Source organism: Rattus norvegicus, chromosome 14 (assembly GCF_036323735.1).
Source record: "Rattus norvegicus strain BN/NHsdMcwi chromosome 14, GRCr8, whole genome shotgun sequence".
Lineage (NCBI taxonomy): Eukaryota > Metazoa > Chordata > Mammalia > Rodentia > Muridae > Rattus > Rattus norvegicus.
Window position 1 is genome coordinate 88,419,247 of NC_086032.1, and position 13,331 is coordinate 88,432,577.

Consider the following 13,331-nt stretch of genomic DNA (forward strand, 5'->3'; position numbering starts at 1 on the left):
GGGTGGCTCAGTGGTAAATGAAGTTGTGGCCAAGCCCTAAGAACTGAGCTTAATCCTTGGGATACTTATAATGGGAGGAGAGAAATAACTAACTAATGAACTAACTAACTAACTAACTAACCAACTAACTGACTAACCAACAAACTCCAGCAGTGATTCTCTGTCCTCAACACTTGTATTATAGCGCGCACGCGCACACACACACACACACACACACACACACACACACACACACATACACACACAGAGTTAAATAAGTAAATATAGGCTACAGTTTACGAGTTGTTTATTCATTACTATTCACTGTCTCCCAAGCTCTCACAATCTTTTTTCATGTGGAAACTTAATTGTAGCTCTTTAAGTGATTAAGTTACTATGACACAACACAGAAATGAATAAACATGTCAATCTAATGCAATTAATAAGCAATTGCTAGTTGCTTCTTGATATCTGTTTATTATTCGAGAGTCTTGGGGTCCACATGGAGCCCAGATAGGATGCTTAGCATGAACAGCCAAGTAATCCCCGTGTCACGTCATGCAATCTTGGCATGGTCGTAAATCATTGTCATCAGATTAGTAGCTCACACTGTGAAAACAGAAGCCAGAGTTCTGTCTTAGTGGCAAGGAGGTAGCCATTTTTTGAAAGGTGTTCTATTATGGCAAAATGTGCTTTAATGGAAATAAAGTAGTATTTTCATTAAACTGTCTTTCCATTTTTCCTTTTTCTCCCCTTTAGGGTGAATTCTTCAAGCTGGCATAGGGACCCTTATTCCGGCCCAGAATTCCAGGACTCATGTGGCTGCCTGGTATGTTTCCGAAGCACCCTTCACCCTTTGAAGTATAAAACTCAAATAGTAGGAGAAATAATAATGATAATAATAATAGTAATAGTAATAATAATAATAATCATAAACGAGTAGCTTCTATCTGCCTAATCCTCATATTTTGTTGCTCAAGTCTCTTAATGTCTACATTACATAGACAGTAATGTGGAGAGTTTCATCCCTGCTGTCTGTTCATTCCCTGGTCATACTTCTTAATCATTAACATCTCTACTGCAACACTGAATCCTCTTCAGGTAGAGATGAGAAGCTAGACTTCCCCTTTGGGGGAGATCTCCTCACATCTCAAGACAGAGTGATCACAAGGCTTTCTTCATAACTTTATTTGAGTTTTAGGAGCTAGACATTCAAACCTAAGCCACGTCTTTGGACTTTTAATATGATTGATGTACACAAGATATATGAAAGTAGACATTCTGCTTTTGAGGAAAAAGCCATAGCTATGTTGTCTGTGAAGAGAAACAAACTGAAATTCATTTGGAAAATTGATTGCAGTTCACCTCAGAGGAAATAGTGGAAGGTAATTAGTGAAAGGCTTAGATCTGTTGACTACAACCAACCATCAGATGTGGCAATCTTAATTTACTTGTAAAAGGCTAAGGGCATAGTTTAACTGATAGAGTGCTTGCCTTATCCCGCACAAAGCCCTACGTTTGATCCCAGCATCCAGTACAGTAGACTTGGAGGTCATACCTGCAATGCCAGGACTCTGGAGGAAAATAATGAGGTCACTCATCATCCATAAAGGGAAGGACCATAAGAACACATTCATGGACCTTTTTAACTTAGTGGCCCATGGGGTTCATTTACTTGCTTACTTACTTTAGAGAGTTGGCTTCTGAATAGTTTCATTTGCTTTCTTCTTTGCTTTCAAAATTCAGGAAATCAAAAAGAAAAACAATGCAGCTACACAGTGGGGGATTATGAGGACTGATGGCTCTAAGGTTAGCAGGCATCATTTTAGTGGACATAGTGGTCAGAGAATTCATCTGCATGCCTTGCCTCTGTACACTTGCCAAAGGTTGTTTTTATTTTTCTTTGTCTCTGTTCTTCTAGTTTATCATGAAACCTCTAACGTTGTGCTCTCAGCGCTTGCTCTGGTGCCTGGATTTAACCATGCGGTTACAGTGATGGCTTTTCTCACCACAAGTCTAAAGTCTATTTGAGTTAGATAGGGCGTCAAGGGATAGGGAGAATGAAGAACTATCAGAATGGTATTATGGCTCCTACTTCACATCAGTTCACACGAAATATAAGATTTCAGTAATATGCATGCAAGAAAAGAAAGATGCCCAATGAACGCTATCTGTGGGCAAGCACACTTCTGGAATAGTGGCTAAAACAGCGTTGCTATTGCTTCTGTAAGGAATTGTTCCGTATGACTTCTCTTTGAATAGATAGCAGGGTGGACAGTATGCAGTCCTGTCAGCAATGCTTTGACTAAAGAATCACTTCCTACTTCTCCTCTTCCCCTCCCTTTCCCCTCCTCTGTCCTCCTGCTGGGCTTTCTGATGCTTCTGTTTGTCTCTCTCCTTCCTTCCTTCCTTCCTTCCTTCCTTCCTTCCTTCCTTCCTTCCTTCCTTCCTTCCTTTCTTCTTTCCTTTCTCTCTCCTCTCCTATCCTCTCTCCTCCCCTCCCCTCCCCTTCCTTCCCCTCTCCTCTCATCTTTTCTTTTCTTTTCTTTTTGTGACCTCTGTGTTCTCTGGAATACACTTTGAGAAATAGCAGTCAATTTAGTAGTGATCCAAGGACCTCACAGCCTCCTGTGGCATGCATTATTGCGCCTTAGGGTTACCTCTAGAGAGACATAGGAACGTGCGTGCAGGAAACAGATGTCCAACATTAGCTCCCTTACTTCTGTTGATCATGGTAATCTCAGTTAACTTCATTTGACTGAAAGGAAAAATAATTACCATTCTAAGTTCTACCATTCAGAAGCCTTGAGTACACATCTATTTTCTCATATGCATATCCATTGTTCCTTGGCTGTTTATTACCGAGAAACCCAGGGTGAGTTCCAGGGGGAGACAGTACTGTGTAATGACTGAGGTTGATGGGATTCTTGGTGGTCCTGAAGGATGGATAGGATGTTTTCAGCCTGAGTTCTGGTGAATAATAACTGCAGTGTGGGCAGTACCCCACCATCAGGGATGGATGTGACCTTGTGCGAAACTCCGGAGGGATGCCGCATTCCTCAGGCTGGTGCTGCAAATTGCAATATGGTGGGCAGCTGAACTAAGCAATTTTGTCCTTTCAAGTTCTGGGGTAGAATCTTAAATCAGTGATGTGCTTTGAAATCACACTATGTGCCAGCAGTCTGTAGGGGACACTCCTTGGTTTATTTCTCATAACATCAGTTGACATTTGTTGGATCGTAGCTACACAACTCTAGTGTATGATACTGTGCTGCCCTATCCTCTGTCACTTTGTCTGATCTCCTTACTTCCATTTTAAAGAGACATGGATGCTGCCATTGGGGCCCAGCCTGACTATCCAGTGTGATTTCTCCAGCGGATATCAACAACTTAGTGAATGATAGTCGTCACACCCATTGCCACATATGGTAGCATTGGCAGACCTCAAGAACAAGACCTGATATTTAAGGAATCATTGTTAGGCTTAGCACAGAAAGTATATTTGGGGGATATAGCTCAGGGGTAGAACATTTGACTCCAGAGGGTGTATTTGTAGATAACAAAACTTACAAGAGTTAAAAAAGAGACTAAATATATTTTTCTACAGGGCTTGAGTCATAAAACTTTGATTTTCTTAGCGAGGAACTCATCAAAATACAGATTGTGTTTAGAAAGATACATGTTGATTCACAGTTAGAAGGGGGATTAGAAAGAAATACCAGAGGCAAGGAAACTTTAAAGGTTCTTATTTGAATTTGTGAGTAAGGTACTTTAATTTGGTTAAATTATTCAGCCATCTACTTTAAATGCTAAGTAGACAACTTATGTATTTGTGATGGTCAGAATAATCATTCCACATGTTGTGGAAGGCAAGCTATTCCTGAAGGAATGAATATCTGTCTGTCTGTCTGTCTGTCTACCTACCTACCTACCTACCTACCTACCTACCTACCTACCTACCTACCTATCTTCTATTTGGTATTTTGAGACAGGGGTTCTCTTTGTAGCAGTCCTGGCTGTCCTGAAACTCACTTTGTAGAACAGGCTGTCCTGGAACTCACACAGCTCTGCACGCCTTTGCCTCCTGAGTCTGGAATTGAAGGCATTTGCTACCCTGCCCAACAGGAAGGAACATACTAAGTAACTTTGCTGAATCCTTCCACAGTAATGGAACTTTCTTCAAGTTTCTGTGTTAGAGGAAAGAGAATGAGCTCAGCTGTTTTCAAGTATACAATGCACAGTTTGATCTAGAGTGAGTGTGTGCACTAGGCCTGTGAATTTATACCTTCTGTTTAACTGACGGTTTGGGGCTGTGACCAACAGCTTTCTAATGTTCCCTTCTGGCTACAGCATCTAACAGCAGCTCTTTTGCTGTTTCTTTGATCTGAGTTTTTAAACTTCGACACATGTGAGAATTTAGTTACGCCACAACTTCTAGCAATTAAAATTCTTGTTATCTAATCCATACCTTTCTGAAAGTCATACTTTAAGCTTCTATAACCCTCTTGATTTGCCACAGTTCTTGCATGTACGTAGGAATGGAGCAGCAAACCCATACGTTAGGGCAGGGAGATTTGATTCCAGTTTTGAAGGAAAACAAAGTACCAACAGTGGAGTAAAAAGTTCAGAGACATTTTTTTTCTTCTATTTTCACATATGATTTCCTCCAAACTTGCTCTTACTGAAGTGGAACCAGCAAATTTAGTATGAACTCTGTCTGTGGTGGAGTGGCAGTCGTACATTGATGATTTTAGTTGGCCACTTCCTCCTTACTCATTTGATGGCCATTTCATCACACAGACTGGGGCAAACCTCAGAAGGCTGTTTCAGTTTGGCCTCTAGCACATATGAAAGAAACGCAGGCCTTTGAATTCTCTTGCTTATCTTTCTCCTACTAGTTGCTTCAGACTCTTGCAACTTCTTCAAATGAAATATCACACTCGTGAAAACATCTTCCTTTTTTAGTTCTTACAGATCTGCCCAAACTTACATGCAAAAAAAGGATTTGAAGTTCTCAGATATAATTGACAGCAGAGGGCACAGTGGAATTCTGATGAAACTCTTGACTGCAGGGGGCTCTTAAGGAGGCTTCAGAGATCAGAATGTATAAAAGGCTGGAGATAATTTATTAAAAATCGAAAGCTAGGAAAAGTCACATTTAGTTTAAAGTAATGTCAGTAAGTAGATTGTGGGTTCTAAAAAAAGTTTCTGTTTCTATTTCTTTGAAAACAATTACAGAAGTGTCCAAATAAAAGTGCTGGCGCTCCCTATCTGACCAACTGCTTGGGACACACACTGCTCAACCTCTCGGGCTACGATGTGGAAGAATACTTGCTGGTGCCATCTGCAAAACCAAGGTGTGTACAAAACTGTTGCTGGACCCTTCCTACTTTCTCTGAATTACAGTTGTCCTTCCACATGGGACTGAGACTGGTTCTAGGACTCAGAGGGTACCCAAATCCTCAGGAGGTTGAATCCCTTATGCAAAATGGTGGTATGCTCCTTGCATAGAACCCCATTCTGTAGTCATCTTTTAAATGACTTATGGTACCACAGAGCACAAATGCTATGCGAGCAGCTCTTCTGCATTGTTTCGTGGATAATGATAATAATGATGATAATTATATATGTTGAATGCAAACACAGTTATTTTCTGAATATTTTCTGCCCATAGTTGGTTGAATAACCACAGATGTGTGGAGCTCATGGACTTTGAGAGTCAACCGTACTTTGGGGGGGAAAAAAACCACACGTTGTTTCTTTTTTTTTTTTTTTTTTTTTTTTTTTTTTTTTTTATTAACTTGAGTATTTCTTATATACATTTCGAGTGTTATTCCCTTTCCCAGTTTCCGGGCAAACATCCCCCTCCCCCCTCCCCTTCCTTATGGGTGTTCCCCTCCCAACCCTCCCCCCATTGCCGCCCTCCCCCCATAGACTAGTTCACTGTGGGTTCAGTCTTAGCAGGACCCAGGGCTTCCCCTTCCACTGGTGCTCTTACTAGGATATTCATTGCTACCTATGGGGTCAGAGTCCAGGGTCAGTCCATGTATAGTCTTTAGGTAGTGGCTTAGTCCCTGGAAGCTCTGGTTGCTTGGCATTGTTGTACTTTTGGGGTCTCGAGCCCCTTCAAGCTCTTCCAGTTCTTTCTCTGATTCCTTCAATAGGGGACCTATTCTCAGTTCAGTGGTTTGCTGCTGGCATTCGCCTCTATATTTGCTGTATTCTGGCTGTGTCTCTCAGGAGCGATCTACATCCGGCTCCTGTCGGTCTGCACTTCTTTGCTTCATCCATCTTGTCTAATTGGGTGGCTGTATATGTATGGGCCACATGTGGGGCAGGCTCTGAATGGGTGTTCCTTCAGTCTCTGTTTTAATCTTTGCCTCTCCCTTCCCTGCCAAGGGTATTCTTTTTCCTCATTTAAAGAAGGAGTGAAGCATTCACATTTTGATCATCCGTCTTGAGTTTCGTTTGTTCTAGGGATCTAGGGTAATTCAAGCATTTGGGCTAATAGCCACTTATCAATGAGTGCATACCATGTATGTCTTTCTGTGATTGGGTTAGCTCACTCAGGATGATATTTTCCAGTTCCAACCATTTGCCTACGAATTTCATAAACTCGTTGTTTTTGATAGCTGAGTAATATTCCATTGTGTAGATGTACCACATTTTCTGTATCCATTCCTCTGTTGAAGGGCATCTGGGTTCTTTCCAGCTTCTGGCTATTATAAATAAGGCTGCAATGAACATAGTGGAGCACGTGTCTCTTTTATATGTTGAGGCATCTTTTGGGTATATGCCCAAGAGAGGTATAGCTGGATCCTCAGGCAGTTCAATGTCCAATTTTCTGAGGAACCTCCAGACTGATTTCCAGAATGGTTTTACCAGTCTGCAATCCCACCAACAATGGAGGAGTGTTCCTCTTTCTCCACATCCTCGCCAGCATCTGCTGTCACCTGAGTTTTTGATCTTAGCCAATCGCACTGGTGTGAGGTGAAATCTCAGGGTTGTTTTGATTTGCATTTCCCTTATGACTAAAGATGTTGAACATTTCTTTAGGTGTTTCTCAGCCATTCGGCATTCCTCAGCTGTGAATTCTTTGTTTAGCTCTGAACCCCATTTCTTAATAGGGTTATTTGTTTCCCTGCGGTCTAACTTCTTGAGTTCTTTGTATATTTTGGAAATAAGGCCTCTATCTGTTGTAGGATTGGTAAAGATCTTTTCCCAATCTGTTGGTTGCCGTTTTGTCCTAACCACAGTGTCCTTTGCCTTACAGAAGCTTTGCAGTTTTATGAGATCCCATTTGTCGATTCTTGATCTTAGAGCATAAGCCATTGGTGTTTTGTTCAGGAAATTTTTTCCAGTGCCCATGTGTTCCAGATGCTTCCCTAGTTTTTCTTCTATTAGTTTGAGTGTGTCTGGTTTGATGTGGAGGTCCTTGATCCACTTGGACTTAAGCTTTGTACAGGGTGATAAGGATGGATCGATCTGCATTCTTCTACATGTTGCCCTCCAGTTGAACCAGCACCATTTGCTGAAAATGCTATCTTTTTTCCATTGGATGGTTTTGGCTCCTTTGTCAAAAATCAAGTGACCATAGGTGTGTGGGTTCATTTCTGGGTCTTCAATTCTATTCCATTGGTCTATCTGTCTGTCTCTGTACCAATACCATGCAGTTTTTATCACAATTGCTCTGTAATACTGCTTGAGTTCAGGGATAGTGATTCCCCCTGAAGTCCTTTTATTGTTGAGGATAGCTTTAGCTATCCTGGGTTTTTTGTTATTCCAGATGAATTTGCAAATTGTTCTGTCTAACTCTTTGAAGAATTGGATTGGTATTTTGATGGGGATTGCATTGAATCTGTAGATTGCTTTTGGTAAAATGGCCATTTTTACCATATTAATCCTGCCAATCCATGAGCATGGGAGATCTTTCCATCTTCTGAGGTCTTCTTCAATTTCTTTCCTCAGTGTCTTGAAGTTCTTATTGTACAGATCTTTTACTTGCTTGGTTAAAGTCACACCGAGGTATTTTATATTATTTGGGTCTATTATGAAGGGTGTCGTTTCCCTAATTTCTTTCTCGGCTTGTTTCTCTTTTGTATAGAGGAAGGCAACTGATTTATTTGAGTTAATTTTATACCCAGCCACTTTGCTGAAGTTGTTTATCAGCTTTAGTAGTTCTCTGGTGGAACTTTTGGGATCACTTAAATATACTATCATGTCATCTGCAAATAGTGATATTTTGACCTCTTCTTTTCCGATCTGTATCCCTTTGATCTCCTTTTGTTGTCTGATTGCTCTGGCTAGAACTTCAAGAACTATATTGAATAAGTAGGGAGAGAGTGGGCAGCCTTGTCTAGTCCCTGATTTTAGTGGGATTGCTTCAAGTTTCTCTCCATTTAGTTTAATGTAGCAACTGGTTTGCTGTATATGGCTTTTACTATGTTTAGGTATGGGCCTTGAATTCCTATTCTTTCCAGGACTTTTATCATGAAGGGGTGTTGAATTTTGTCAAATGCTTTCTCAGCATCTAATGAAATGATCATGTGGTTCTGTTCTTTCAGTTTGTTTATATAATGGATCACGTTGATGATTTTCCGTATATTAAACCATCCCTGCATGCCTGGGATGAAGCCTACTTGATCATGGTGGATGATTGTTTTGATGTGCTCTTGAATTCGGTTTGCCAGAATTTTATTGAGTATTTTTGCGTCGATATTCATAAGGGAAATTGGTCTGAAGTTCTCTTTCTTTGTTGTGTCTTTGTGTGGTTTAGGTATAAGAGTAAATGTGGCTTCGTAGAAGGAATTCGGTAGGGCTCCATCTGTTTCAATTTTGTGGAATAGTTTGGATAATATTGGTATGAGGTCTTCTATGAAGGTTTGATAGAATTCTGCACTAAACCCGTCTGGACCTGGGCTCTTTTTGGTTGGGAGACCTTTAATGACTGCTTCTATTTCCTTAGGAGTTATGGGGTTGTTTAACTGGTTTATCTGTTCCTGATTTAACTTCGATACCTGGTATCTGTCTAGGAAATTGTCCATTTCCTGAAGATTTTCAAATTTTGTTGAATATAGGTTTTTATAGTAAGATCTGATGATTTTTTGAATTTCCTCCGAATCTGTAGTTATGTCTCCCTTTTCATTTCTGATTTTGTTAATTTGGACACACTCTCTGTGTCCTCTCGTTAGTCTGGCTAAGGGTTTATCTATCTTGTTGATTTTCTCAAAGAACCAACTTTTGGTTCTGTTGATTCTTTCTATGGTCCTTTTTGTTTCTACTTGGTTGATTTCAGCTCTGAGTTTGATTATTTCCTGCCTTCTACTCCTCCTGGGTGTACTTGCTTCTTTTTGTTCTAGAGCTTTTAGGTGTGCTGTCAAGCTGCTGACATATGCTCTTTCCTGTTTCTTTCTGCAGGCACTCAGCGCTATGAGTTTTCCTCTTAGCACAGCTTTCATTGTGTCCCATAAGTTTGAGTATGTTGTATCTTCATTTTCATTAAATTCTAAAAAGTTTTTAATTTCTTTCTTTATTTCTTCCTTGACCAGGTTATCATTGAGTAGAGCATTGTTCAATTTCCACGTATATGTGGGCATTCTTCCCTTATTGTTATTGAAGACCAGTTTTAGGCCGTGGTGGTCCGATAGCACGCATGGGATTATTTCTATCTTTCTGTACCTGTTGAGGCCCGTTTTTTGACCAATTATATGGTCAATTTTGGAGAAAGTACCATGAGGAGCTGAGAAGAAGGTATATCCTTTTGCTTTAGGATAGAATGTTCTATAAATATCCGTTAAGTCCATTTGGCTCATGACTTCTCTTAGTCTGTCTACATCACTGTTTAATTTCTGTTTCCATGATCTGTCCATTGATGAGAGTGGGGTGTTGAAATCTCCCACTATTATTGTGTGAGGTGCAATGTGTGTTTTGAGCTTTAGTAAGGTTTCTTTTACATATGTAGGTGCCCTTGTATTTGGGGCATAGATATTTAGGATTGAGAGTTCATCTTGGTTGATTTTTCCTTTGATGAATATGAAGTGTCCTTCCTTATCTTTTTTGATGACTTTTAGTTGGAAATTGATTTTATTTGATATTAGAATGGCTACTCCAGCTTGCTTCTTCTGACCATTTGCTTGGAAAGTTGTTTTCCAGCCTTTCACTCTGAGGTAGTGTCTGTCTTTGTCTCTGAGGTGTGTTTCCTGTAGGCAGCAGAATGCAGGGTCCTCGTTGCGTATCCAGTTTGTTAATCTATGTCTTTTTATTGGGGAGTTGAGGCCATTGATATTGAGAGATATTAAGGAATAGTGATTATTGCTTCCCGTTATATTCATATTTGATGTGAGGTTATGTTTGTGTGCTTTCATTCTCTTTGTTTTGTTGCCAAGACGATTAGTTTCTTGCTTCTTCTAGGGTATAGCTTGCCTCCTTATGTTGGGCTTTACCCTTTATTATCCTTTGTAGTGCTGGATTTGTAGAAAGATATTGTGTAAATTTGGTTTTGTCGTGGAATATCTTGGTTTCTCCATCAATGTTAATTGAGAGTTTTGCTGGATACAGTAATCTGGGCTGGCATTTGTGTTCTCTTAGGGTCTGTATAACATCAGTCCAGGATCTTCTGGCCTTCATAGTTTCTGGCGAGAAGTCTGGTGTGATTCTGATAGGTCTCCCTTTATATGTTACTTGACCTTTTTCCCTTACTGCTTTTAATATTCTTTCTTTATTTTGTGCGTTTGGTGTTTTGACAATTATGTGACGGGAGGTGTTTCTTTTCTGGTCCAATCTATTTGGAGTTCTGTAGGCTTCCTGTATGTCTATGGGTATCTCTTTTTTTAGGTTAGGGAAGTTTTCTTCTATGATTTTGTTGAAGATATTTACTGGTCCTTTGAGCTGGGAGTCTTCACTCTCTTCTATACCTATTATCCTTAGGTTTGATCTTCTCATTGAGTCCTGGATTTCCTGTATGTTTTGGACCAGTAGCTTTTTCCGCTTTACATTATCTTTGACAGTTGAGTCAATGATTTCTATGGAATCTTCTGCTCCTGAGATTCTCTCTTCCATCTCTTGTATTCTGTTGGTGAAGCTTGTATCTACAGCTCCTTGTCTCTTCTTTTGGTTTTCTATATCCAGGGTTGTTTCCATGTGTTCTTTCTTGATTGCTTCTATTTCCATTTTTAATTCCTTCAACTGTTTGATTGTGTTTTCCTGGAATTCTTTCAGGGATTTTTGCGATTCCTCTCTGTAGGCTTTTACTTGTTTATTAATGTTTTCCTGTGCTTCCCTAAGTGTGTTCAGGTCTTTCCTGAAGTCCTCCAGCATCATGATCAAATATGATTTTGAAACTAGATCTTGCTTTTCTGGTGTGTTTGGATATTCCATGTTTGTTTTGGTGGGAGAATTGGGCTCCGATGATGGCATGTAGTCTTGGTTTCTGTTGCTTGGGTTCCTGCGCTTGCCTCTCGCCATCAGATTATCTCTAGTGTTACTTTGTTCTGCTATTTCTGACAGTGGCTAGACTGTCCTATAAGCCTGTGTGTCAGGAGTGCTGTAGGCCTGTTTTCCTCTCTTTCAGTCAGTTATGGGGACAGAGTGTTCTGCTTTCGGGCGTGTAGTTTTTCCTCTCTACAGGTCTTCAGCTGTTCCTGTGGGCCTGTGTCTTGAGTTCACCAGGCAGCTTTCTTGCAGCAGAAAATTTGGTCTTACCTGTGGTCCCGAGGCTCAGGTTTGCTCGTGGGGTGCTGTCCAGGGGCTCTCTGCAGCGGCAGCAACCAGGAAGACCTATGCCGCCCCTTCCGGGAGCTTCAGTGCACCAGGGTACCAGATGGTCTTTGGCTTTTTCCTCTGGCGTCCGAGATGTGTGTGCAGGGAGCAGTCTCTTCTGGTTTCCCAGGCCTGTCTGCCTCTCTGAAGGTTTAGCTCTCCCTCCCACGGGATTTGGGTGCAGAGAACTGTTTATCTGGTCTGTTTCCTTCAGGGTCCGGCGGTGTCTGTGGCAGGGGTCCTGCCGCTCCTGGGCCCTCCCCCACGGGAGCCCAGAGGCCTTATACAGTTTCCTCTTGGGCCAGGGATGTGGGCAGGGGTGAGCAGTGTTGGTGGTCTCTTCCGCTCTGCAGCCTCAGGAGTGCCCACCTGACCAGGCGGTTGGGTCTCTCTCTCACCGGGTCTGGGAGCAGAGAGCTGCTGCGGGCCGGGATCCGCGGGTGTGGGACTTCCGGTAAACACAGAACGTGCCCGGTTCTAGAGAAATTCTGCTTCCGTGTGTCCCAAGCTCACCAGGCAGCTTTCTTGCAGCAGAAAATTTGGTCTTACCTGTGGTCCCGAGGCTCAGGTTTGCTCGTGGGGTGCTGTCCAGGGGCTCTCTGCAGCGGCAGCAACCAGGAAGACCTGTGCCGCCCCTTCCGGGAGCTTCAGTGCACCAGGGTTCCAGATGGTCTTTGGCTTTTTCCTCTGGCGTCCGAGATGTGTGTGCAGGGAGCAGTCTCTTCTGGTTTCCCAGGCCTGTCTGCCTCTCTGAAGGTTTAGCTCTCCCTCCCACGGGATTTGGGTGCAGAGAACTGTTTATCTGGTCTGTTTCCTTCAGGGTCCGGCGGTGTCTCCGGCAGGGGTCCTGCCGCTCCTGGGCCCTCCCCCACGGGAGCCCAGAGGCCTTATACAGTTTCCTCTTGGGCCAGGGATGCCACACGTTGTTTCAAATGTTAATGTGAAGCAAAGCCCAAAAGTGTGATGTGTACCTTGATGTTCATGTGAACTCCAAAGCCGTGCTGTAGGCCTTAATCAGATTCCTCGCTGCTTGCTTTCAGGCTTGATAGCATTGGGAGAAATCATATCAATTGAGATCTCATCAGTGGCAGAGGCAGGGGGGCCAGGGGCAGTTTTGCTGCTTCAGGGAGCAGAGCAGACAAGCTAATAGCATAATGAAATGATGATCTCTTATAAAAATGTCCTCGACTGTGTAGTACCTAGTAATGGGACCTGAGAACAAATCATGTCTTACGATTCCTTGGGGCTTTCAGAAAATTTTTGCGTTGGATTTTTGGAGACAGAAAGAGGTGACTACAGATGTAGTCTGATGCAGATAGGTGTGTGAGCCTCACATTGCTTGCAATGTCAACAGCACTTACTATTCTGTCTAATTTCCAAAGTCTCCAAAACACACTGCATTGCATCGTAGACATCCCATTTGCTGTCCATGTTGCTAGGATACTGCAGCCCCCTTGCATCCGATTCCTCTCCTCCTTTGCCAGGCTAATATATTACTACTACCCTTAACGCTGACCACCTTTGCCCTCTGGTTTTCCTGCATCTGTATTGCTTCCTTTCCTCCTAGCATCCTTAAATATGTCCTACAATCTCTA

General features: G+C 42.0%; 1 protein-coding gene across 1 annotated transcript in view; it reads left to right on the plus strand.

The window, feature by feature from the left end:
* Abca13 (ATP binding cassette subfamily A member 13) overlaps positions 1–13,331 on the plus strand; it is a 502,723-nt gene that overhangs the window by 332,101 nt on the left and 157,291 nt on the right. The window contains exons 45-46 of the mRNA XM_063273790.1: positions 739–808; positions 5,218–5,336. Of these exons, the coding sequence (XP_063129860.1) occupies positions 739–808; positions 5,218–5,336 (189 nt within the window). The remainder of the gene's footprint in view (positions 1–738; positions 809–5,217; positions 5,337–13,331) is intronic.